The sequence below is a fragment of the Phyllobates terribilis genome, unplaced genomic scaffold (genome assembly GCF_046119375.1).
Source record: "Phyllobates terribilis strain yellow unplaced genomic scaffold, ASM4611937v1 Scaffold_8__6_contigs__length_399053987, whole genome shotgun sequence".
Taxonomy (NCBI): domain Eukaryota; kingdom Metazoa; phylum Chordata; class Amphibia; order Anura; family Dendrobatidae; genus Phyllobates; species Phyllobates terribilis.
This window is the reverse complement of record NW_027362768.1, coordinates 178055564-178082697: the sequence shown is the minus strand read 5'-3', so window position 1 is coordinate 178082697 and position 27134 is coordinate 178055564. Positions and strand designations below refer to the sequence as shown.

The 27134-nt window shown below is 44.1% G+C and overlaps 2 protein-coding genes across 2 annotated transcripts in view; one reads left to right on the top strand and one right to left on the bottom strand.

Moving 5' to 3' along the window:
• The window catches only part of MIER1 (MIER1 transcriptional regulator), a 60061-nt gene extending 51538 nt beyond the window's left edge, over positions 1 to 8523 (bottom strand). The window contains exon 1 of the mRNA XM_073643853.1: positions 8415 to 8523. The gene's annotated coding sequence lies outside the window, so the exon portion shown is untranslated. The remainder of the gene's footprint in view (positions 1 to 8414) is intronic.
• Positions 1 to 26204, top strand: part of DNAI4 (dynein axonemal intermediate chain 4) — a 43336-nt gene extending 17132 nt beyond the window's left edge. Inside the window, exons 2-17 of the mRNA XM_073643850.1 lie at positions 1141 to 1303; positions 2630 to 2820; positions 4164 to 4273; positions 4779 to 4935; positions 5038 to 5177; positions 5987 to 6151; positions 7729 to 7923; positions 8627 to 8760; positions 8848 to 8934; positions 9379 to 9530; positions 10243 to 10397; positions 11594 to 11715; positions 20166 to 20264; positions 22754 to 22980; positions 23949 to 24102; positions 25037 to 26204. Of these exons, the coding sequence (XP_073499951.1) occupies positions 1141 to 1303; positions 2630 to 2820; positions 4164 to 4273; positions 4779 to 4935; positions 5038 to 5177; positions 5987 to 6151; positions 7729 to 7923; positions 8627 to 8760; positions 8848 to 8934; positions 9379 to 9530; positions 10243 to 10397; positions 11594 to 11715; positions 20166 to 20264; positions 22754 to 22980; positions 23949 to 24102; positions 25037 to 25087 (2302 nt within the window). The 3' untranslated portion in view covers positions 25088 to 26204. The remainder of the gene's footprint in view (positions 1 to 1140; positions 1304 to 2629; positions 2821 to 4163; positions 4274 to 4778; positions 4936 to 5037; positions 5178 to 5986; positions 6152 to 7728; positions 7924 to 8626; positions 8761 to 8847; positions 8935 to 9378; positions 9531 to 10242; positions 10398 to 11593; positions 11716 to 20165; positions 20265 to 22753; positions 22981 to 23948; positions 24103 to 25036) is intronic.
• The last annotated feature ends 930 nt before the right edge of the window (positions 26205 to 27134 follow it).

Below are 27134 nucleotides of genomic sequence, written 5' to 3'. Positions count from 1 at the left end.
CTACTATAATACTGCTCCTATGTACAAGAATATAACTACTATAATACTGCTCCTATGTACAAGAATATAACTACTATAATACTGCCCCTATGTATAAGAATATAACTACTATAATACTGCAACTATGTACAAGAATATAACTACTATAATACTGCTGTATGTACGAGAATATAACTACTATAATACTGCCCCTATGTACGAGAATATAACTACTATAATACTGCTCCTATGTACAAGAATAAAACTACTATAATACTGCCCCCTATGTACAAGAATATAGCTACTATAATACTGCTCCCTATGTACAAGAATATAACTACTATAATACTGCCCCCTATGTACAAGAATATAACTACTATAATACTGCTCCTATGTACAAGAATATAACTACTATAATACTGCCCCCTATGTACAAGAATATAACTACTATAATACTGCTCCCTATGTACAAGAATATAACTACTATAAACTGCCCCTATGTACAAGAATATAACTACTATAATACTGCCCCCTATGTACAAGAATATAACTACTATAATACTGCCCCCTATGTACAAAAATATAACTACTATAATACTGCCCCCTATGTACAAGAATATAACTACTATAATACTGCCCCCTATGTACAAGAATATAACTACTATAATACTGCCCCCTATGTACAAGAATATACCTACTATAATACTGCCCCCTATGTACAAGAATATAACTACTATAATACTGCCCCCTATGTACAAGAATATAACTACTATAATACTGCCCCCTATGTACAAGAATATAACTACTATAATACTGCTCTCTATGTACAAGAATATAACTACTATAATACTGCCCCCTATGTACAAGAATATAACTACTATAATACTGCCCCTATGTACAAGAATATAACTACTATAATACTGCCCCCTATGTACAAGAATATAACTGCTATAATACTGCTCCTATGTACAGGAATATAACTATTATAATACTGCTCCCTATGTACAAGAATATAACTACTATAATACTGCCCCATGTACAAGAATATAACTACTATAATACTTCTCCTATGTACAGGAATATAACTATTATAATACTCAGTTGTTGTGTATAGATTGTCCATTGCTTATTATGAAGATAGATACTGCTCTTTCTCCATAGACCAAAGATGGCGTCCCACGTCAAGAAGATTATCAACATATCAGGTTTTGTAACACAAAGCAAAGGAAACCGGAGTATGGGAAGCAGAAAAAGTATCAGCCTCCACATTGACAGCAAAAACATGGATAAAAGTTCTGTGTCAAGCGGGAAGCAAGTGATACCAGTAAGTTATAGAAAATTATTTAACAGCTGAAACTCTTTAAAGGGAATGTGTCACCCCCCTGGGAGTTATCAGACCTCTAATATGGGCATACAGGGTATAGAAAAGTAAATCTATACTTACCTGTATGGCCCATAGCAGAGGTCTGATTGCAGAGAAATCTGTTTTATAAAGTCTGTTTTCCAGAGGCTTGGCGTCCGGGGGACACCAAGCAAACCCTTCCTATCCTTTAATGGATTTGATACATTGATCGCGGTTGATTTATAAATGAAGATTAATATTTGTCAATTGAAATGTTCTGTTAGGGTTTACTGTGATTTAATGTAAGACATTTTTCTTCAAGATCTCTTCTTGTTGTCAGTGAATGGAAATATTCCTCTTTGCAGTCGTAAAAAAATTCTTGTTCATGTCCAAGTATCTCTGGAGCTGGGTTTGTTATAGTTACATTGTGTTTTAGGGAGAATTGACAAATATCTGGAGCTATTAGTGTATGTGAACTCGGTATCTTTTTTCGGGTGGGAACGCTCTGTAATTCGTCTGATAAAGCATTTAATAAACATTAAAACATCTTTCGATCGTGTTTGAAAGAAGTGATCAATCCATTCTTCAATAGTTGTTACACTTGAAGCAACCTAGAAACCGTGGCCGATGGATTACGGCAGCGCAGACTTCCTTTTTTTTTTTCGCCAACTCCGCCAATTTTTGTGAAGTGTTTGGGACGGGTCATGGCAAAGCGCACCCAACAAATTTATCATAATTTACACCACAAAAGAGGCTTAATTATGACAGAAACATACTCCAGCCCCCGACTGGCTTACATTTCTTGTGGTTTCACAGCAATTGAAACATGTTCATTAATAAGGCACATGCCTCTAATGAATTTAGTACATTTTACACCAGCGCTCTCTTCATTAAGACTTACATAACGAATCGGGGCCTATATCTGCAGATTTTCTAGTCTCTTCTAGACTTCTAGTATCAAACATTTCATCAATTAGAGATCCTGCCGGACATCATCAGAAGGGGTCCATAGGCCACGGCCCCACTATCAGTATTCGGTCAGTATTCGGTCAGTATTTTTTCTCTGGAGTGGGAGCCAAAACCAGGTGAGGAACAATCAGAGAAAAGGTATAATAGAAACAAGTCACCAATTCTGCATTTATCACCCACTCCTGGTTTTGGCTCCTTCTCATGAGAAAAAATACTGACCGAATACTGACCAAATACTGATAGTGGGGCCGTGGCCTTAGTCTCAGTATGGCAACTGGAGTGCGATCAAAGTGAGACCCTTTCAAACGTTCTTGAACTTGACTTTATTTCTACCCTCAGGTGATTGATGAAGAAGGAAATGATGTCACCCCTTGTGCATTGTTTCAAGCAGAGCCAGGAGCTGCACCTTCAAAACAGGCAAAAATATTCACCCCGCCGGACACCTCCACTATAACTGCATCCGACTTCTTTTCAACCTTGTCCTTGCAGCAAACCGGCCTTACAGCCAGCTTCATCGGGCCATTTTCAAGGTGATTGAACTACACTCCTCAACATTGTAATTGTAGCACCAATAAGGAAAAGTCGGGGAATTTTGAAAATTTCAGGATGGAGACGTTACTGATCTGCAAATGATGGAACAATGGGAACAAATTTTTCTAAGCATCTGGAGTTATTCAGTCTGGAGCATGAACCACGTGCAGAAATCCTGACACTTACAGCCTAGGTAGATATAAAGACTAGAAGGATCCAGCTACCGTACTGTGTGATGCTCCCCTGTGAAGACCTCTTCAAAGTGTTGCCCTTGTCATCTCCAGACCAATCTCCAGCTATCATTGCATCCAAGACTAAAGTGGGACTCATCGCTGAAGAGGACAGACCTTCATTCCAGCCTCTGTTGCCATCTTGCTGTGCACAGTGATGGCCTCTGAGAGCGGTGGCATGAGGTCAGTGGATACATACAGCGTGTGGTGCAGCCATTTCTCCAAAGTGTCCCAGGAGCCACTTCTCAACACAACACCAGACCACATGTTGCTGATGCTATTGTGAGCTGCCTGTGTGGCTTAAACCTGCTAACATGGCTACAGAGTCTACGGATTTGTCTCCATCAAGCACATCTGGGACGTCATTGGTTGGTGATTTCACAGGAGCTGCCAGCAGCAGATCTTGATGATTTGCCCAAGTGTATTCAATGGCAGAACCTTCTTTAGAAAGCCATTAATAACCTCAGTGATAGCAGCCGAGGCTGTAAGTGCTGGGATTTCTGCAAGAGGCTCATACTCCAGACTGAATGAATCCAGATGTTTTGAACACTTTGCTTCCATTTTTAATTCATTTGCAGATCAGTAACATCTCCATCCTGATATTTCCATAATTCTAGGACTTTTTCTTCTTGGTGTTGCAATTTCAATGTTGAGGAGTGAATAATAAAATCTCTTGTGTGTAACCTTAGATGCATCATTAAGTGGTTGACTGTTTTTCCCACCCACTGTATGGCCGTATGGTATGTAGCTAAACTGCAGTTCCCTGCGCATCCACTTGTCCAGGTGCGATGTTGTGCAGAGAATGCAGCCCTTGATAATTTGGGTCATTGGGGGTCACATCTCTCATAAAGTGATGGTGAATTCTAGTGTTATACTATGACTTTATAAAATAGGAATCCAACTTTAAACAACATTATTGGACTTTTATTCCACGAGGCAAAGTTAAATACTGCAGCTGCATCCCCCTCCTCTCCACCCCTACCTTCCCTCTCTGTTTTTTTTCATTACTGAGGTAGAGGTGCTGTAGACAGACCCTGGTTCTTTGATATAACATACAGTACATTTATACATAACTGCAGCAATATTATAACTATGGGTACGCTTTCTTACAGGTCTACATTTGGAGGGAGTAGTATGTCAAGATCGAGCCAAGAGACAGAATCTATTTCAGAGGATATAGAAGAGCCAAGTTTCAAGCGTGATATTGGGCTCAGCTTACCTGGTATTGTTTCAGGCGATATTTCAAACAAAATTGGATGTCTGTACTTGAGGGGTTTATATTGTTCTCCAAGATAAACCCCAGTGGGGTTTGGCAGCTGCTTTCCCTTTTCACCTTCATAGACATTAATGGAAGTTTTACACATAGCAGTGGATCCTGCTGGAATAAGTCTTTGAAGTCCTTCCCTTATATTTCCTATGTTTCTGGCTCAAAAAACTGCATCACAAACTAACGTGTAAATAAAAACTGTTTGCAACAGCACCCTAAAGGGTCCTAAATGTTTGGGAAAAGGGGAACTTTCTAACTGTGCCTCCCTGCACTGATCACATAGTTTGTGAATGGGCTAAAGTTTCATTGGTCTCTAATGTATCTACAAAACTTCTTCACCACTTCTGTCTCCCTTTAAGCCCTATCATTAGTGCACGGAGGCCGAAATGGGTTGGTGGGTATATTGTAAAATTAATCCCCTCCAGTCAGTGTCTAACATGTGTAAATTTATTTTCCAAAGATTTCCACTTAAAGCAAGATGGTGTACAAGAACCGCCAAGGGAAGAGGATCTAGATAAACCAATCAATATATTCCTGACCGAGACTGACACAATATGGTTGCTGGACATGCCGGCAGCTGTGATCTCCAGCGATGACCCCCAAGCAGAATCTATCAAGTATGACCGCATGCATGAAAACATAATGTCGCACCATGGCGACTTATCTCGTTGAATTGTGTCTTATAATTGAACATAACATTGCTTTCATTTTCCCTAAAGCTTACAGAATCAGACGTATGCAGATCTCTGCAAGAACAGAGCCGGAAACGATCGCTATGTCGAGAGGATGATGCAAACGATTAATGGGGCACCGAAGAGTAAAGAGGTTCAGTGTGAACCGATTCTCCTGGAGGATGCCGGTGAGGTTTTATTGGGATATGCTCAATGACTTATTAATCTAAGAGAATTTTTAGATTTATATTTTCTGTGTAAGGCTGAGCCTAGAGGGTACATGGCCATGTAGTTCTGCACCCCCTGCAACCTCAGAACTAGACTGAGTGTTAGGCTCACCAGGTGAGGTGAATCCTTTAAGCCTTAGGTCCAGGTGGACACACGGACCCCGGGCGTTGATACATTGCGGACTTGGCACAGTATCATGATGGATGAAGTGGAATCCAGCAGGGATGAATGCAAGCACAAACACAATAAGCACAGATGGTGGAGCTCACCAAGCATAGGACTAGAGTCTCAATCCCAAGACACAGATGTGTGTCTAAATGGGCCTTAAATAGGTCTAGGGCAGTGTTTCTCAAACTCCAGTTCTCATGGCCCCCAACTTGCACAACCTGATGTGGAGCACAGCAGAGGGCAGTGAACCCAGGGGAAGGAAGCGGAGCCTGGAATAGCCGGGACAGGTGTGTAACACTGAGTCTCTTGGTGGACACCGGGATGGCAATACAGGTGGAATCTGGGAGTAAAAGGGTCTGTCTCTAAGATTCAGCAAGAGGAGGTTGCCTACCCCTGACCCTAGCGGTGGCTTTATGATTCAGAGGGATGAGGAAAGGTTTGTTGGCGGCATTCTCTTCTTGGAGAGGTCTTGCAATAGACCGTATATTTGTGCACTTTTTTTGAGCCTCCGATAAATGAACTACCCCTCAATGTCCCCTTCTCCCGATTGGAAATCGGAAGGATTTCTCATGTGTTGTCTGTTTTTGTTTCATCTGCGTAGGTGTCATGTCTTCAGTTTGGGACTTGTACGACTCATATAACTCCAAAGAGACCCCACCGGTGGTAATGCCCGTCGTAGAGACCACCAGTAGATCAGAGAGCGTCGCCAGCAGCAGGTCCACCACAAGCAGGAAAACAACGTCCGTGGCCTCGACGGACAGAGGAGGTAACTATGGAGTTGCAGTGTAAGGGCTAATATGCAATACCTATGGGATCTATGGTCGGCTTCTTTCCTTAAAGACCTCCTCTTCGATATTACAGGGTCCAGCTAATTTTACTATGGGAAGATACATAGAACTGTGTGTTTCACTTGTATCATTTTATGACGCCTGCTACACATAGGGCTGCCGTGTGATACAACCACCATTTTCTCTATTTCTTGTGGGAAAAAAAAACTGTTGATACATGGAAACCATAAATGATGTGGTCCATTCACATTTTTTTTCCTGCACAGTGGCGCTCACTGTGCAGAAAACTGCAGCAAACTATGCAGGGAAAGGATGGTCCAGAGTTCGGACCCCCCTGCAATCATAGATTATGAGGTGGAAATAATCCTTTAATGCCAAGCGTCTGGATCACCACTCAGATTTCCAAAAAGCAGAAACGTCATAGGAACAACTGGGTAAAGTTTTTAAGGCCATGTGCACAGAAGCGGTCAAAAACAACAAGTTTTTTAGAGGAAAGCACTGCAGGAAATGCTCCTTGTTTAAGGGTTTTTTTTTGGAAGGGATTCTTTCTTGTCCAGAAACATTTTATAAGATTTTCTTATTTCCTGAAACTTTTTTTTGCAGCCTTCTGAATGGAGAGCACCTAGTTTGGAAAGTTTCCATCTGGAGCCGCTTTTAAGAAGTGACATCCACTATCTTTTTTTCAGCCAGGCGTTTTTGATAACCTGAGGCAGAAAAAAAAAACACTCAAAAGACTGAACATATGAACAACAAAATGGTTTTACAATAGAAAATAATAAGTTTTAATAATGTTTTTTTTTAAGCTTTTTTTTTTTTTTAGACGTTTTTTAAAGCTCCAAAGAGCTCATTCTAAATGTCTGCGTGCATATGCCCCAAGGCTATGTACACACAACATCTTTATCAGGTGGATTCTGCAGCTGAAACAGCCTAAAAAACGTATCAAAAACATTAGAAAAAAATGAACATATGCATTTCTATATAGAAACGCCTCGCTGGGTACATGTTCAGGCTTTTAAACGTCTTTTATCCAATCCAGGTTTCTAAAAACACCAAGCGATTAAAAGAAGTGATGTCTATTCTTCTGGCGTATTCCAATCAGAAGACGCTCTGTTCCTTACAATACAAGTCAATAGGAAAACTCAGAAGATCACTGGACGTTTTTTGGAACATTTTGTCAAAGTTTTTGCTTAAAAAGACACTAGCGATTTCTTCATTATTCAATGTAGTGAAAAAATGACCAGAAACGACACTAAAAAAGACATCAGAAAATCCACGAGAATACCCTAAAAAAGCCCGCTGGTGTACCAAACCGTCAAATTAACGTTCAGGAAATGACACAAAAGACATCTCAGGAAAAAAAAGAGGGTCTTGATTGAAAAACTCGTCTGGGGTTTGCCTGAGTTTAAAAGGCGTCGTGTGCACAATGGCCTAACAGATTGATTCAGTGCCTTCTATTTCGTGTATGTTTTTTTTTACGGGAAATGTCGCGTCACATCCTTTTGTCTTTTGATGTCAGAAGATCTGTGTTCCATCTACTTTTACGCTATCATTTCAGACATCTTCTCCAGCACGGGCACTGATCTGGACCGATTATCAGTGATACATATGCCGGATGAATCCGTGCCAGATGGGAAAGAAATCCTACAATCAGAGAAGTTCCAGCAAGACCTTTTCATCATGGAGAGGGTTGTGGTAGAAAACATATTCCAGGGGAAGCTTGCGGCCTATCGACAGCTGCCTGTTATTATAGGTGAGCTCATATATTTATGACTTCAGCGATTGTATGACCTCTCAATTATAGCACGTGTCTGGAGCTCCACTTTACGAGCTGGTAGGGTGTTCCTTAAATATTTATTACATGTTATTAGTTAAGCCGCTGTCATCAGCTGGAAATAATTGGGGCCAAATTTCCCACTACTTTCCTGCTGTCTATCCCTTTGCAGATGATAGGCTGCCGCAAACCATTGATCGGTGAGGGAAGTGCACACGGGTGGCATCAGCTGTGTAAATTCCATAGAGGAAAATTCACCGCAAAATTTGCCGCACATTTTAACCTTTGCTTTGAGAAGGGTGAAATCTGCATTATAAGGAGATTTGCTGTGGATTTCAAATCTGCAGCCAAAGTCAATTTATGCTGCAGATTTTGTCTGCAGCACTTTGATAAGATTTCATGAAAACCATCCACAAAATCCTCTGCATGTTGCACCTCCATACAAATATCTAAAGAAAAATATCTCTTACCTATAAAATCCTCCATCTCCTGCACTGCCGTTCCAATGTCCTCAGTGGATTTCCACTGCTGCAGCAGTAACATATCATACATCCACGTGACCGCTGCAGTCAGTCAGTGTTCTTGTGACTGTTCTTGTGATTATTTGTTAGGCGGAGATTCTCCACGCTTCACTTTTTGACATTTCTTAACACTTTTCCTTCTGAAACCACTTACTGTACAGATCCAGAAGCTGCTGACGATACAGAAGTCTTACCCAACGTCACGTCCCCCAGTTTAGATAGACTGTGGTCTTTTGTTTGTGAGGTGACTAAAGGACACAACGTGAGCAGCACTTCATGGAACAAGAAAAACTCAGTAAGTGGGACGAGACCTTCACGGAGAGTGAATTCTGATCGATCTTGCCACAGCTTCTACAATTAACGGGACTCTTTCCTCTTATAGGATCTTTTAGCCGTTGGCTACGGACAGTTTGGCTTTAAGGAACAGAAGGGAGGATTGGCGTGTTGCTGGTCACTGAAGAACACAACAGTAAGAAAGATTTTTTTGGGCTAAATCAAGAATTGGTTGCCTCGTAATGGGTTACATTTTTGAATGCATAACCCTCCCGCTGTCCAACTTCTTGCAAAGCTTTTACACTTGGCACCTGTTATAGTGCAACTCCTGGGCAATATCTTGCATGCTGCACAATTATTTTAATATTGACGATGGAGCCTCCAACACAAATGTGCACAGAGCCTTAGGCAAGGGCTACATGACGACCGGTCATCGTCAGTGCTCCGTGAAAAATCCAACTGTTGTATGTTGGTTGCAGACCACAAGTCGCACACATCATATCATTCGCTTATGACCTGCAATTTAGCTATAGCCACAATGGTACAGACACCTGTTTTCGGAGTGATAATGCCCCAATGTGGGTGTAATTGTTACTAAATGTGCATTAATGATGCTTTTGGGTTTTATTTTTCTCTTCAGTGGCCAGAGAGGATTTACAAGTGTGAAAGTGGAGTGACAGCGCTGGACTTCTCTGCGTTGTCTCCCAACCTTCTGGCAGTCGGGATGTATAATGGCACAGTGGCAATATTTAACGTGCAAAACAAGGAAAATGTCCCGGTGCTAGACAGCAGGTATGTGTGGGATAATAGCAGCTACGAAGACACAACATGTGACACCGTGTGATGCATCGCATGTCCCCAGTATCATCCTTCTTATAGTTTAACATTAAAGAGGTCTTTCACTTTAAACAGACATTTCTCACCCTCCCTCGCTGGCTTTCTTCCGCCGCTCTGGTCTCTGTGTATTGACTGCAGCAGTGACATTACGTCTACAGCGCACATCACCGCTGCAGCCAATCACTGAGCGCAGCACCTCTGCTAATGTAGACGGCACCAGCTGCTGAGCTCAATGATTGACTGCAGTGCTGATTTGCGCTATAGTTGTGACATCACTGCTGCAGCCAATACACTGAAGCAGTGGAAGAGAGCAAAGCACTGGACCTGGGGAGGGTGAGTACCTGCTCTGTTTTTTATTTTATATATGTAATAGCATTTGGGTATTTTTTTTATAAAGTGGAAAACCACATGATGTTGTTTGCAGCTTCATTATCTTCTCCTCTGGGTAACAACATGGACCAATCTGATTCCCCAGATGACAGTAACTTAATATTCAGGAGTTTTATACATACAGAGCTTCTTACTTTCATGGTCCCGCTGTACCGCACTCATGTGTTCGCACGCAGTTGGACTTTTTGAGAGATTTTAGACCAGCACAAATCCACGGCTCGGGTTCAATTAGATTCCAGGATCAGGAGTAAATACATTTATTCTTATGTCTTGTTAGCGACAACCTCCACAAGCACACGTGTCCAGTCTGGCAAGTGAAGTGGATCGAACAAGACAGCGGCCTGGGGGATGATAAAGGGGAGATCCTGGTGTCCATTTGTGCTGATGGCAGGATAACAAGGTGGCATATCAGGAAAGGACTGGACTGTAGTGGTGAGTAGTAAAGGTTGTGAGACATGAATGATGGGATGTCGCACCTGCCCAAACCAATGCTGAGCACCATCAAGACCCAAATCCAAAGTATAACAAATACCATCACTCATCAATATTGGGGTGTAACATACTATTCATAAGATTGCAAGTGTTTGCAGAGGCGCAAAGATTCACAGGGAAGACCACCTAAAACATTGGTGCTTAGTCCTGCTGCTTGTCTTGTTTTACTGAACTAATATCTTTGAATTACACTTTACATGTTATATATATGTAACTAAACATGAAGCAAACATTATACATATATTACTTAGTTTTCTTGTACTGTTTGTGAGTTATATCCTTTTTTATACCCCAGAGCTGCACTCACTATTCTGCTGGTGCAGTCACTGTGTACATACATTACATTACTGATCCTGTACTGATCCTGAGTTACATCCTGTATTATACTCCAGAGCTGCACTCACTATTCTGCTGGTGCAGTCACTGTACATACATTACATTAATGATCCTGTACTGATCCTGAGTTACATCCTGTATTATACTCCAGAGCTGCACTCACTGTTCTGCTGGTGCAGTCACTGTGTACATACATTACATTACTGATCCTGTACTGATCCTGAGTTACATCCTGTATTATACTCCAGAGCTGCACTCACTATTCTGCTGGTGCAGTCACTGTGTACATACATTACATTACTGATCCTGTACTGATCCTGAGTTACATCCTGTATTATACCCCAGAGCTGCACTCACTATTCTGCTGGTGCAGTCACTGTGTACATACATTACATTACTGATCCTGAGTTACATCCTGTATTATACTCCAGAGCTGCACTCACTATTCTGCTGGTGCAGTCACTGTGTACATACATTACATTACTGATCCTGAGTTACATCCTGTATTATAATTCAGAGCTGCACTCATTATTCTGCTGGTGCAGTCACTGTGCATATAGGGAGTGGAAATTCAGAATGTCTGATCTTTCTTTCTTCTACCATCACCATCACTTATCGGGGAGTCAGGAGGTCCCCCATACAGTAGATTGTCTGTTCTGCTGATATCCAGTTTGGCCAATCTCGCTCTACTATGTATGGACGGCTTGAGTTTCTTCCCTGTTACCCCTATCATTATATAAATAGTGATTTAGGTGTTGTGTGATATGTTTTTCATTCAGTTCAGTTTGTCTTTACGCCAGATCTAATGAGGTTAAAGCGCACAGGAAAAGACAGATTGAAGAAGTCAACCGGAGAAAAAGAAAAGAAAGAAGCTTTTATCTCCCGACAGGCTCCCGGGATGTGCTTCGACTTTCTTCCGACGGTAACAACCTGTCCTAAGTGTATGTGTATATGCATGCATGTATGTGATGTATGTGTGTGTGTGTGTGTGTGTGTGTGTGTGTATATATATATATATATATATATATATATATTAGTACAGACCAAAAGTTTGGACACACCTTCTCATTTAAAGATTTTTCTGTATTTTCATGACTATGAAAATTGTACATTCACACTGAAGGCATCAAAACTATGAATTAACACATGTGGAATTATATACTTAACAAAAAAGTGTGAAACAACTGAAAATATGTCTTATATTCTAGGTTCTTCAAAGTAGCCACCTTTTGCTTTGATGACTGCTTTGCACACTCTTGGCATTCTCTTGATGAGCTTCAAGAGGTAGTCACCGGAAATGGTTTTCACTTCACAGGTGTGCCCTGTCAGGTTTAAGTGTATAATTCCAGATGTGTTAATTCATAGTTTTGATGCCTTCAGTGTGAATGTACAATTTTCATAGGCATGAAAATACAGAAAAATCTTTAAATGAGAAGGTGTGTCCAAACTTTTGGTCTGTACTGTGTGTATATATATATATATATATATATATATATATATATTGTAACATACCTGGCGGCGTCCTTGCATAGTGGTCCATCTCCCACTGTGCAGGAGCGCGCTCTTGATCTCCTGTCCAGAATGTCTCTCTGGCTTCCCTCCATGCTGTCTTGTTTGTGTCTGTGTCTGTTTCTGCTGCTTAAGGGCGGCGCCCGATCACTTCCTGCCTTTTGTACCTGCTGTGGGTCACACCCCTTGTGCGTCCTCAGCCTATCGCTGTCTGTCTCTTGGTATATAGCTCAGCAGCTCCCTTCTATCCCTGCCTGTGCATATGTGTTTCTTTCAGTGTGTGCTTGCACTCTGAAGGTGCCAGGTCCCGTCTTTGTTTCCCTGTCCGCCTTTCCTGGAGGCTTGTTTCCAGGCCTGTCTGAACTAAGTCCTGTATGTCTCCTGCCTTGCGGTGTCAGCTCCCGTGTCTGAACTGTGTCCTGTATGTCTCCTGCTTTACGGTATTAGTTCCCGTGTCTGAACTAAGTCCTGTATGTCTCCTGCTTTGCGGTATTAGTTCCCGTGTCTGAACTAAGTCCTTTCTGTGTATCTTGTCTGTCCTGTCTGAACACGCTCCTTGCCTGTTCGTCCCGCCTCTCTGGGGGCAGTATTCCCAGACCCGCTCCTGTATCCCGCTGCAGTGTCGGTCTTCTCCGTACACTCAGTTCCAGTCTGAACTCTCTCCTATCCTTTACCTGTTTTGCCTCTATGCCCGTTCCCTTCCTTTTTCTGCAGAGTCTGAACTTGTACCTAACTCCTGCCTGTTGTCTCTGTACTCCCGTTAGTGAGTTTGTGGTCCACTCGCTACTTCACTGCAAGTACCCTGTGGGTGTCTGGCTCTGCCTTTCCCTTCCTGTCTGTTCAGTGTGAACAGAGCCCTGTCCTCCCTGCTCAGCCCTGTCTGCACTTTAGTTGTGCTTGCCTGTACCTCTCTGCCTGTATTGTTCCTGAGTCCCAGTGTGTACTGGGTCCTATCCCGCCTGTGTTCCTACCTGCTAGTGCCTCCCCGTTTGCACTCTATCTGTGCTTACCTTTACCCGCCTGCCTGCCCGCCTGCCTGCATACCCGCCTGCCTGCATATCCGCCTGCCTGCATCCCAGTCTGTGTGCCAGTCTACCAGTCTGTTCCTGTATTCCCCTGTGTGGGTCAACAGCCGTGTCCGGGGTCTGTCCTGGAGTAGCACCTGGTCCCTCTGCTCGGTTCCTCCTTGGTGCTCTGGCGTCGTATGCCGTCGTGCGACCCTGGTCGGATCGGGTAGATACTTAGTTACGCCCCTCCAGGCATACACTCTCCGGCACGGTCCAGTGGAATCACTACCAATCACATGCACACGCCGCTCTAGCCCGGGCGTGTGCATAACAGCATGCTCAGGCCATGGTTCCCGTTGAGCCCCACGGCCTTCGCTCTTTGAGAAGTTTTTCCAGCGAATATATGCATTAAAATAAATAAATAAATTTTTTTTCCCTTAGCTGAGTTCCAGGCGAATTACGCACCGTCCAGATGGATCTATCAGCTCTCGTTCCTGCGGATCCGCCACGTTACTATGGGGATCCAAGACAGTGTCGTGCATTTGTGGAGCAATGCATGCTACACTTTAAGGCCTACCCTCTTTATTTTCCTTCCGATTGGGCTAAAGTGGCCTTTATTATGTCTTACCTGGCGGGGGATGCCTTGGAATGGATCAACCCCCTATATGAGACACAGGATCCGATCCTCCGGGACCTAATGGCCTTCCTGGTGGCCTTTCTAATGGTCTTCGATGATCCTAACCCGGAGGCTCCTGCTGAAGCTTCACTTCCCAATATCCCGGAGCAGCCCCAATGGGTAATGTGTGTGGGTAGCGTAATAGTTCTCCAGCCCAATGAGACTACTGCCCACCCAGAATCCTCACAGGGTGACTACGCTTTCCGGAATACTTCTCCCAACCTCAAGAGGCAGTCCAGACGTGCTAGACTTAGAGGCAAGCAGTCACGCCTGGGTCTGTCCTCCCTGAGACCTCCTGAACCCTTCGGGGTGCTACCTGGTAACGAAAGGACAGAGACTCTCCTATACTCTGTACCTGATACCTCGCTCGCTTCGTCCAGTGAGTCCAACCTGGTGTACTCCGAAGCAGAGGTTACTCCCGAGTCTCTACACCCCTCCGACCAGGCGGAGGACCTCCAGTTGTGTTTAGAACCCTTCGGGGTGCCACCTGGTGGTGAATGGACTGAGACTTTCCTATTTCCTGTACCTGATACCTCGCCTGCTTCCTCCAGTGAGTCCAACCTAGTGTACTCTGAAGCAGAGGTTACTCCCGAGTCTCTATACCCCTCCGACCAGGCGGAGGACCTCCAGTTGTGTTTTGAACCCTTCGGGGTGCCACCTGGTGGTGAATGGACAGAGACTTTCCTATTTCCTGTACCTGATACCTCGCCTGCTTCCTCCAGTGAGTCCGACCTAGTGTTCTCCGAAGCAGAAGTTACTCCCGAGTCTCTACACCCCTCCGACCAGGCGGAGGACCTCCAGTTGTGTTTAGAACCCTTCGGGGTGCCACCTGGTGGTGAATGGACAGAGACTTTCCTATTTCCTGTACCTGATACCTCGCCTGCTTCCTCCAGTGAGTCCGACCTAGTGTTCTCCGAAGCAGAAGTTACTCCCGAGTCTCTACACCCCTCCGACCAGGCGGAGGACCTCCAGTTGTGTTTAGAACCCTTCGGGGTGCCACCTGGTGGTGAATGGACAGAGACTTTCCTATTTCCTGTACCTGATACCTCGCCTGCTTCCTCCAGTGAGTCCGACCTAGTGTTCTCCGAAGCAGAAGTTACTCCCGAGTCTCTACACCCCTCCGACCAGGCGGAGGACCTCCAGTTGTGTTTAGAACCCTTCGGGGTGCCACCTGGTGGTGAATGGACAGAGACTTTCCTATTTCTTGTACCTGATAACCCGTCTTTTTCTTCCTGTGAGCTTGACAAGATGTACCTCGAAGCAGAGATTACCCTCAAGTCTCTGTCCCCCTCCAACCCAGTGAACGACTGGTCCTCGAATTCCCTGCGGAAGATTCTGGCAGGCCTGAAGAAGAGGGGGCGTAAGGGGGGAGGTACTGTAACATACCTGGCGGCGTCCTTGCATAGTGGTCCATCTCCCACTGTGCAGGAGCGCGCTCTTGATCTCCTGTCCAGAATGTCTCTCTGGCTTCCCTCCATGCTGTCTTGTTTGTGTCTGTGTCTGTTTCTGCTGCTTAAGGGCGGCGCCCGATCACTTCCTGCCTTTTGTACCTGCTGTGGGTCACACCCCTTGTGCGTCCTCAGCCTATCGCTGTCTGTCTCTTGGTATATAGCTCAGCAGCTCCCTTCTATCCCTGCCTGTGCATATGTGTTTCTTTCAGTGTGTGCTTGCACTCTGAAGGTGCCAGGTCCCGTCTTTGTTTCCCTGTCCGCCTTTCCTGGAGGCTTGTTTCCAGGCCTGTCTGAACTAAGTCCTGTATGTCTCCTGCCTTGCGGTGTCAGCTCCCGTGTCTGAACTGTGTCCTGTATGTCTCCTGCTTTACGGTATTAGTTCCCGTGTCTGAACTAAGTCCTGTATGTCTCCTGCTTTGCGGTATTAGTTCCCGTGTCTGAACTAAGTCCTTTCTGTGTATCTTGTCTGTCCTGTCTGAACACGCTCCTTGCCTGTTCGTCCCGCCTCTCTGGGGGCAGTATTCCCAGACCCGCTCCTGTATCCCGCTGCAGTGTCGGTCTTCTCCGTACACTCAGTTCCAGTCTGAACTCTCTCCTATCCTTTACCTGTTTTGCCTCTATGCCCGTTCCCTTCCTTTTTCTGCAGAGTCTGAACTTGTACCTAACTCCTGCCTGTTGTCTCTGTACTCCCGTTAGTGAGTTTGTGGTCCACTCGCTACTTCACTGCAAGTACCCTGTGGGTGTCTGGCTCTGCCTTTCCCTTCCTGTCTGTTCAGTGTGAACAGAGCCCTGTCCTCCCTGCTCAGCCCTGTCTGCACTTTAGTTGTGCTTGCCTGTACCTCTCTGCCTGTATTGTTCCTGAGTCCCAGTGTGTACTGGGTCCTATCCCGCCTGTGTTCCTACCTGCTAGTGCCTCCCCGTTTGCACTCTATCTGTGCTTACCTTTACCCGCCTGCCTGCCCGCCTGCCTGCATACCCGCCTGCCTGCATATCCGCCTGCCTGCATCCCAGTCTGTGTGCCAGTCTACCAGTCTGTTCCTGTATTCCCCTGTGTGGGTCAACAGCCGTGTCCGGGGTCTGTCCTGGAGTAGCACCTGGTCCCTCTGCTCGGTTCCTCCTTGGTGCTCTGGCGTCGTATGCCGTCGTGCGACCCTGGTCGGATCGGGTAGATACTTAGTTACGCCCCTCCAGGCATACACTCTCCGGCACGGTCCAGTGGAATCACTACCAATCACATGCACACGCCGCTCTAGCCCGGGCGTGTGCATAACATATATATATATATATATATATATATATATATATATATATATATATATATACAGTCATGGCCAAAAGTATTGAGAATGACACCAAAATTATATTTTCACATGATCTGCTGGCCTCTGGTTTTTATTAGTGTTTGTCTGATGTTTATATCACATACAGAAATATAATTGCAATCATATTATGAGTACCAATAGGTTATATTGACAGTTAGAATGAGTTAATGCAGCAAGTCAATATTTGCAGTGTTGCCCCTTCTTCTTCAAGACCTCTGTAATTCTCCCTGGCATGCTCTCAATCAACTTTTGGACCAAATCCTGACTGATAGCAGTCCATTCTTGCATAATCAATGCTTGCATTTTGCCAGAATTTGTTGGTTTTTGTTTGTCCTCCAGTCTCTTGATGATTGACCACAAGTTCTCAATGGGATTAAGATCTGGGGAGTTTCCAGGCCATGGACCCAAAATCTCTAGGTTTTGTTCCATGAGCCATTTAGTTATCACCTTTACTTTATGGCAAGGTGCTCCATCATGCTGGAAAAGGCATTGTTGGGCGCCAAACTGCTCTTGGACGGTTGGGAGAAGTTGCTCTTGGAGGACATTCTGGTACCATTCTTTATTCATGGCTGTGTTTTTAGGCAAGACTGTGAGTGAGCCAATTCCCTTGGCTGAGAAGCAACCCCACACATGAATGGTTTCAGGATGCTTTACAGTTGGCATGAGACAAGACTGGTGGTAGCGATCACCTCTTCTTCTCCGAATAAGCTGTTTTCCAGATGTCCCAAACAATCGAAAAGGGGATTCATCAGAGAAAATGACTTTGCCCCAGTCCTCAGCAGTCCACTCCCTGTAACTTTTGCAGAATATCAGTCGGTCCCTGATGTTTTTTTGGGAGAGAAGTGGCTTCTTTGCTGCCCTCCTTGAAACCAGCCCATGCTCAAAAAGTCTCCGCCTCACAGTGCGCGTGCAGAAGCACTCACACCAGCCTGCTGCCATTCCTGAGCAAGCTCGGCACTGCTGGTAGTCCGATCCCGCAGCTGAAACAGTTTTAAGATACGGTCCTGGCGCTTGCTGGTCTTTCTTGGGCGCCCTGGAGCCTTTTTGAGAACAATGGAAGCTCTCTCCTTGAAGTTCTTGATGATGCGATAGATTGTTGACTGAGGTGCAATCTTTGTAGCTGCGATACTCTTCCCTGTTAGGCCATTTTTGTGCAGTGCAATAATGGCTGCACATGTTTCTTTAGAGATAACCATGGTTAACTGAAGAGAAACAATGATACCAAGAATCAGCCTCCTTTTAAAGTGTCCAGTGATGTCATTCTTACTTAATCATGACTGATTGATCGCCAGCCCTGTCCTCATCAACACCCACACCTGTGTTAATGGATCAATCACTAAAACGATGTTAGCTGCTCCTTTTAAGGCAGGACTGCAATGATGTTGAAATGTGTTTGGGGGTTAAAGTTCATTTTCTGGGCAAATATTGACTTTGCAAGTACAGTAATTGCTGTTAAGCTGATCACTCTTTGACATTCAGGAGTATATGCAAATTGCCATTACAAAAAATGAAGCAGTAAACTTTGGAAAAATTACTATTTGTCTCATTCTCAATACTTTTGGCCATGACTGTATATATATTGTAACATCCCTGGCGGCGTGCTTGCATGGCTTACCACCTCTCACCATGCAAGACCGCCATCTTACCTATCAATCCAGGCTGCACACTTTGCTCCAGTACCTGCTGTGCCTCTTGTCTGATTGCTTAGGGCGGCGGCACGGTATCCAGCCTATTGCTGTGAGTCGCTGGATACTTAAACCCCCTCCACCCAGTAGGGGGTGCCTGAGCAACACTTTCCTTCAGTGTGTTCCTTGCAACTGAGTTGCCAGGTCCTTTCCTGTGTCTTGTCTGTTTCTGCCACCCTGGGGGCTGTATACCCAGGCCTGTTACCTGCATCTGTGACTTCTAGTCTGTTCCGCCACCCTGGGGGCTGTATACCCAGACCTGTTGCCTGTATCTGTGACTTCTAGTCTGTTTCCGCCACCCTGGGGGCTGAGTTCCCAGGCTCGTTCCTGTATCTTGTTCCTGGTTCAGTTCCTGTCTGAACTGTGTCCTAGCCCGTTACCTGTTTGTCTCTATGTCCGAACCTTCCCTTTTCCTGCAGTGTCTGAACCTGCATCTAACTCCCAACTCGTTGTCTCTGTACTTCTGTTTGTGAGTTTTGTGTCCACTCGCCACTTCATTGTAAGTACCTTGTGTGTATCTGGTTCTGCTTGTCCCGTTTCCCTGCCTCCGTATCTATATCCTGTGTTCTAACTATCTTCCCTGTGTTTTCCAGTTTGTTCCATGTGAACAGAGCCCTGTCCTGTCTGCCTGCACCTTCTGCTCTGTTCTGCTCTGCTTGTTCACCGCATCTGCAGTTTCGCTCTGCTCTGCTTGTTCACCGCACCTGCGGTTTCGCTTTGCCCTGCTTGTTCACCGCACCTGCGGTTTCGCTCTGCTCTGCTTGTTCACCGCACCTGTGGTTTCGCTCTGCTCTGCTTGTTCACCGCACCTGCGGTTTTGCTCCGCTCTGCTTGTTCACCGCACCTGCGGTTTTGCTCCACTCTGCTTGTTCACCGCACCTGCGGTTTTGCTCCGCTCTGCTTGTTCACCGCACCTGCGGTTTTGCTCCACTCTGCTTGTTCACCGCACATGCGGTTTCGCTCTGCTCTGCTTGTCCACCGCACCTGTGGTTTCGCTCTGCTCTACCCCGCTTGTCCTCCGCACCTGCGGTTCTGCTCTGCTAGTCCACCGCACCCGCGGCTCTGTTCCTGTATCCCAGTCTGTACTGGTCCCTATCCAGTCTGCGTTCATACCTGCCAGTATTTGCCAGTCTGCATTCCAGCCGAGCCTGCTAGTACCCGCCTGTCTGCATACCAGCCGTACCTGCCAGTACCCACCTGTCTGCATACCAGCCGTGCCTGCTAGTACCCACCGGTCTGCATACCAGCCAAGCCTGCCAGTACCCATCTGTCTGCATACCAGCTGTGCCTGCCCGTTCCTGCATTCCCCGGTGTGGGTCAACAGCTGTGACCGGGGTCTGATCTGGAGTAGCACCTGGTCCCTCTGCTCGGTTCCTCCCTGGTTCACGGAGTCGACTGAGCCGCACCGAGTTGATACTTAGTCACGCCCCTCCAGGTCCAGTGGAATCACTAACCACCCTCACGCCAGTTAGTCCGGGCGTGAGCGTAACATATATATATATATAATTATAGATAGATAGATATAGATATATATATATATATATATATATATATATATATATATATATATATAAATATATATGCTGTGCATATACACATATTATAAATTCCTTCAATATTTGGTGATTGCTCTTTGCCTTCATCACTTCTTCTAGGTAACTTGTTCTTGCTCACAGTTTTTGAAATTCTTCTGTAAACCTTGAACACTTTTCTCTTTTGCAGGACTCTAACATCTATCTTGCCGGGACAGAAGAAGGACACATACACAAGTGCTCCTGTTCCTACAATGAGCAGTTCTTGGATACGTACCGAGCGCATAAGGTAAGAAGGATGGCAGATGCCGACCCCACGTCCCTTGTACCTTGGATAAGTAGCAGTCCTGCTTTTGTACTTGTATTCGTAGTAACTTTTCCACACTTCTTCAGATATTTTCTATATATACTTTACTGGCAAACATGGAGTGACAGCCAATATGGTGGCCATTACAGTTCCCAGTACAGATGTCACCTGTCTTTCTCAACGAATGATGCATTTACAGGTACCAATTTCAGCCTGTCAATGCACCAGTAACAAGTGTCGATCGACTGTACACAGTATAGGGTAGAAATGGAGAGGAGTCAAACACTTAGATGGTAACTCACGGGGACAAGAAGGCGTTAAATACCTTGCGCCTCTCAGCCCTCCTGATTACCTCTTGTAATGTAATCAGCAGCCCACCTCAGTGTCATAGGCTCCGCTGAACAAAGAGGATGAGTGCAACTTTACCCCTCACCTTGTACCATATAAGTTACTATCTACAGTAAGGGCTTGTCTAGTCGCCATTTTTATTATTACCCTACACATATCTGACCGTCTTGCTACTCTGGCTATAGAGCAGAACATCCCCCTTTTACTATATTGTTACCGTAGAGTCACTTTTTTTTTTCTTTTCTTGAGTTATTCGCTGTCATTTTTTTTTTTTGTGCCAAATTCTTGAAAATGGCGCATACGGTCTATGAATTTTTCGCAACAGTTAAAAAAAAAATCCTTTTTTTTTTTGTCTTTAACCAATATTTCCATTTTTTTTTTTTTAGCACCAAAGATCTAAAATCCTTTAAAAAGTTGTAAAAATACGGCAAATTAAAATCACCTCCAGAAACCTTACTGAGAGGGAACGGGAAAAGGAGGACTGGAGTAAGATGCGTCAAAAAAAAAAAAAAAAAGTGACGTCTGGTAAAAGTCACATTTCATGAATCTGTCTAAAACATCTGGATAAGCAAAGTTGTCGGGGAAAAATTAAAAAAAATAGAGTTAAAAAAGAAAAACAACTTAAATAGTGGCACAAAACGTCTAGAGAATACGATGCAAATACTAAAGGAGCAAATTATGCTATTAAACTGTACCAACTGTGACGGTAGCCATATTGGTTATCAGATTGCTTTTCCAGCAAAGAATATACCTAAAAAAAAGTCTGGTTTTTTTTTTTTTTTAACATTTTGACAGCCGTAGAGAATTGAGGGGGTGTTCTAATTTTCTGTCCATACATTGCAAATACAAACCATTAATTCTAATGGGTAGCTTTATTGTAATACTTTACTGCTCCTGCGGAGGTGCTGCAGGGAAACAAAACACTTATTAGGGCCCGGTTCATCAAAGTGTTTTTGCCAGAATTCTAAAATGCCTCGAAATGTCACAAAGTTTTTGCAGTTGTACAAAATTTTTGCGACTTTTGAATTTTTTCAACAATCTCGGCCAACTTCGCCATAGTTGGTGGAGCTGGGATGGGGCATGGCGAAGCCCAGCCAAAAAATTAATCAAAGGTTATGCCATCAAGTGTTGCGAATTGCACCAGAGATGCACTACAGACCATAAACTGGAGTAACGTTTTTGTCGGTGGTGCACGGCAGTTGTGATTCATTAAAGAGGCGCACGCACTCCTGCACTCCCTCCATTAAGAATGGAGTATGAAACATCGGTCTTCAGGAATCTGTTTCTCCTGCAGATTACAGCTGATCGCTGGTGGCCTCACTCCCTGTGATCTGCTTTTTTTTTTAGGGATTTTAACTAAAAGGGATAGTCAAAAACTAAAAAAAAAATTGACCCCTTTAAGGTTAGGAGAAAGGCCGAATGGTTTCTATTAAATCTCGGTGCAGATGTTTTATTAAAATATCACGGTTGATTTCTCTGATACAATTATGGGAAAAGCCGAGCCGTGTTCCTGGATAATCTGATTTTCCTCATCTTAATAAAGTACATTTAATAGATTTCCCGGCGCTGAAGAAGATGATTTAATTTAAAAAATGACTTTCTTGAAGCCGAGAGCTGCTGGTGATTCACCTCCTGGGCCTACGTGACGTACGTCTGTCTATGTGATGAGTAATATAACCGTGTCTGTGGGCTTATGAGACAGTCTGTGTGTAAAGGAAGATGTGGACTGTGGTCAGCTCTACGCATTTAGAAATGTACAGCGTGAACACTCTGAACTGAAAAAATATACATCATTAAGTTTTAAAGGGTTGTTGCCTTTAGAAATCTATTTTTTAGCTTATCTCGCTGCTGAGATCCCAGATTACACATCAGCTGTAACCTGCAACAAGTGTCCACTTACCCTGCAGCGCCCCCACAGGGGCAATTAAGTACTGCACGGTGCCTATTTAAATCTATAGGCTGTACCCATAATTCACAGATGTGTCGGGTCCTCCGGAGCAAGAGATGCTTTTCTTAGTTACATTCAATTTATTAAATTTAAAGGGAGCAAACACAATAAAAGTAATGGATTTAGCGATTTCTTCCTTGCAGTTGTGTTACGTTCACTTGCTTTCATATTGCAGGGCCCGGTGTATAAGCTGGCATGGTCTCCGTTCTGCCCAGACGTCTTCCTGAGTTGTTCGGCCGACTGGTGCATCCACTTATGGCGTCAGGATATCTTACAGCCCATCCTAACGTTTTCTGCCACAACCAATGCCGTCCATGACATCATGTGGTCTCCGAGTTCTCCGCTGGTATTCGGGGCAGTGAATGAGAATCGAGTGGAGATCTGGGATTTAAGCGTTAGTATGTAAGTAACCATAGAATGTTGGTGTAACTTAGCGCCATTTTAATATGCCTCCTGTTTAAAGGGAACCTGTCAATCTATTCATGCTGCGCAAACAACAAGCCTCAAAGGGGCAATAGGGAGATAAAAGACTAGTCCGGCAGTGCCCCCGGCCGCTACAGGTGATTGACAATGTGTGTACTTACATAGGGAGGAACCTAGAGCGGTGCAACTCTTCGGTGTTTCAGAGAAGAACATATCTGACTGCAGTCGTGCACCCATGCGCTGAATTAAGCTGCTTGCAGTTTGGGCAGCATGAATCGACTGACAGGTTCTCTTTACTATCTCTGCTTGCTGTGACTAAGGGCTCATTTGGGTGTCCGGTTTTCTTGTACGAGTGCTATCAGTGGCTCAGAGTTAGCACTGTTGCTTTGCAGCTCCGGGGTCCTGGGTTCAAATCCCACCAAAGACAACATCTGCAAGGAATTTGTATGTTCTCCCCGTGGGTTTCCTCCGAGTTCTCCGGTTACCTCCCACACTCCAAAGACAAACTGATAGGGAATGTTGATTGTAAGCCCCAATGGGGACAGTGATGATAATGTCTGTAAAGCGCTGTGGAATATGATGGAGATATATAGAAACGCATAATAAATAATCTGTGCTTTTCACGGATAGCACTCGTACCTATGTTAGTCTATGGGGCCATTCACATGCCTGTGATTATTCGCATAGTGAGAGGTCTGCAGAAAATCGCAGAGACATGTCCGATTTTGATCCCGAGAATCAGATCAAAATCTTCAATGCAAGTCAATGGGTCACTGACAAAATCGGACCCCACTCAGATGACATCTGAGTGCAGCCCGATTTTCACCGACTGTCAGAATGAAGAACAGTGTCGGGCAGCTTCTTTGTGTCCTTTGTGTAAATCTGATGTGAAATACAACAATCATATACATTATAAATGTATTACCTGTACTATTTTTCTCTCACAGCTTAGATCCGATCATCGTGAGCTCCGCTAACCCAGGAGTGAAGCTTACAACCCTGTTATTTGCCAAGAATACAGATTGTGTCCTGATAGGAGACAGTGATGGACAAGTTAGCGTGTACACCCTGAGGAACGTGTCCAGCGGGGAAGCGTCACAGGTGGGTCCTGTGTATACTGGTCTGTGTTGGTAACTTTCAGCCTGAACTGGTCCTGCATATAGAGAGCACTATATACAGATTAGACAGTTTCCCTGCCTTCCCACATAACAAGGGTGAACCCTGTGGACTTCCTTCGGCTCTGAGAGATTTTCTTTGGCCTCCACTCCACCAATTTATCCAAGTCTGAGTCTCCTGTGACATCCAGGCTGGATTTACACGATGAGGCCATGGTGCATTGATGCTGGGATTTCTCAAAAGGGGCAGCATAACTCCATCAACATTACAACACAATGCAATAAAATGAGGTTTTCCAAAACTCAATGCAAATGGAGCAAAACAAGTCCGTGCAGATTATGGAGATGCCTCAGTCTTTAAATGCATGTTCTGCTGCATATCTTCTCCAAACCTCATCCATGGTTTATCCTCTGCAATACAAATTCCACATGTAGCATATGAAGATTTTGCAGCAAGTCGGTGCGGGAGGAGGTGGAATGAAACTCTACGTAATAATGCAGAACTAAGATAAGATGTTCAGGGTTTCTGGAAAGCTGGATGACACTCTAATCGCAGAAATCAGTGGTTGCTGACTGATACACTGTAACGCTTCTGATCATTGTATTATCAGTTGGAGGATAAAGCAACATTTTAGCTTTTGCTGCGGACTACTTGTCTAAACAGGAGGGAGAGCTCGTAAATTTCTCACGCGTTGAACCCTTTACACGAAAGTGCACAATTTATTGTTTATAGGACACATAAAATTACTCGCTTTCTGCAAGAAAAAAGCCCCTTTTCCCGAGTGAGTCACTCTTTCTAAGTGCAGTTTTATGGTGGAGGTCTGGATTTATGACAAAGGCGCTTATGCCACATCATTAATGATCGGCATACATGTCTTATAGCCGTGGCCCATCTTGCTGTAACCCGTCTTCTCTTACAGGTGAATGCTTTATGTGATCTCATTGAAGCAACTCTAGCAAGTCAGCTGTGAAGTGTTAGCAGGAACCGGCTACAAACGGACAGAACCGGTGACGTCATGGAACCTGAGCAATAAACATATCTACATTTACAATGTGACCCGACTGTGGTTTCTGATTGTGGACTAGTATTTCCAGATGGATTTCACGTTTTTTCACTCACCTGTACGTTAGATAGCTGGGGGTCCATCCTCTAGCCTTCCCTACATTCACCACCTATTCTGTCACCATGGAAAAGCCTCTGGAAGACAAATGATGATTGTTCCCACTCACTGACAGCAAGCAGCGATCTTGAAATGAGAGTATGTGTAGTTGTACTGGGTGACTAAAAGCCTAAAAAAAGTGGCTATTACTAATTGATTGCAACTACTTGTGCTTAGTTATAATAGGAAGAGCAGCTCTGCAGCACAAACCGCTGCTCTGGCAACCATATGCTGTGCAGACTAAGTGACTAGGAACAATTATGAGCAAATCTTTGAACTGGGCTGAAATACTGCAGTGAGCAGCTACTCTGTGTACCAGAGTGTGATCATAGTTTGATCTGATTCTCTCAGATGAGAAGAAGATGGGGAAAAATATACCTTCATCTTCTCCATTGTGCCAGACCATGGAAATGGACTTCACTCAGATGTCATCCGAGTGCAGTCCAATAGTTTCTATGGACTCATTGACTTGTATGGCCGATTGCGATCTGAATATTGGATCAAACTTAGGCATGCTGTGAGTTTTTTCCTTGGACAGACTCCATCCAAGGAAAAAATTGGATATGTGCACAGCACCATAGAATAACATGGGGGACCAGTCCTATCCATCAAAATGACGGATAGAACTCGTCCGATTATTATGGTCGTCCGCACGAGCTCTTAAGTATGCCATCACAGAGGAAAAATACAAATTAGTTACGGGTTCTAGAAATTGGTGACATAAACCATTTTTTTTACAAAGTTGACTTTTTTTTTTCTTCACCATTAAAATGTAAAAAAAAAAACAACTTGTAAGAGCGAAATTGTAAAGTGATATGGAAAATGTAGGCGCTATATAAATAATCATTAATAGTTTGGGATCGCCGTATTTGCACTGACCTGAAGAATTATGCTAACACCGCTCAATAAACACCATAGAACAAAAAAATTGTGTGGGGGTTTTTCTTTTGCTATTTCCACCACTTGGAATTAAATTCCCACTTTTCAGTATATCATATGGTAAAATGAATGGTACCATTCAAAATGACAAGAAACACAAACCCTTTCTTTGCCGCACAAATAAACAAACCCTCATATGGCTGTCAATGTAAAGATGAAACTTATGGCTCTATTAAAGAAAGGGAGGAAAAAAGTGGAAAATGGAATGGTCATGAAGGGGTTATTCTGGACATCCATCTGGACCATGTATGGTGTTGAGTTGGTAGAGACCAGATTTTGCCTCCTTTAGGCTATGGCACACGTTAAGTATTTGCAGGCAAAAGTTTTTCACCATTTCTGTGTTTCTTGGCAGCAAAAATGCTGCTTAAAATTCACACATTTTTTACATGCGCTTTTGTTGCAGACTTTTCCCCACTCATTCATGCGCTTTTGTTGCAGACTTTTCCCCACTCATTCATGCGCTTTTGTTGCAGACTTTTCCCCACTCATTCATGCGCTTTTGTTGCACACTTTTCCCCACTCATTAATATGGGTGAAATCTGCAGCAAAAACGCCAAAAGAATTGACATGCTGCAGATTTAAATCTGCTGCAAATTTGTAAGAAAAAATAAAAAATATGTGCATAATTCTTTAGGAATCTTACTCATTTTGCTGGCACTAGGGAATCCTTAAAGGTTTGTGACAAAACTGCGCAGAGAAAAAAACATGACAAAAACACAACGTGTACACAGATTATAGTAGTGAAAGCTAAGAAGTGTAAGCTCAATGTCAGGCAGCAGCTGCACAGGCACCTTGATCAAAAGTCAAATCATGCAAATTCGACTGCTAGATTAAAGGGGCAAACCACTGATTTAGGGAAATTCATAAAACACCAAGTTCAGCAACAACTTGCAACTAATATGGTCACAGCGTGATGATC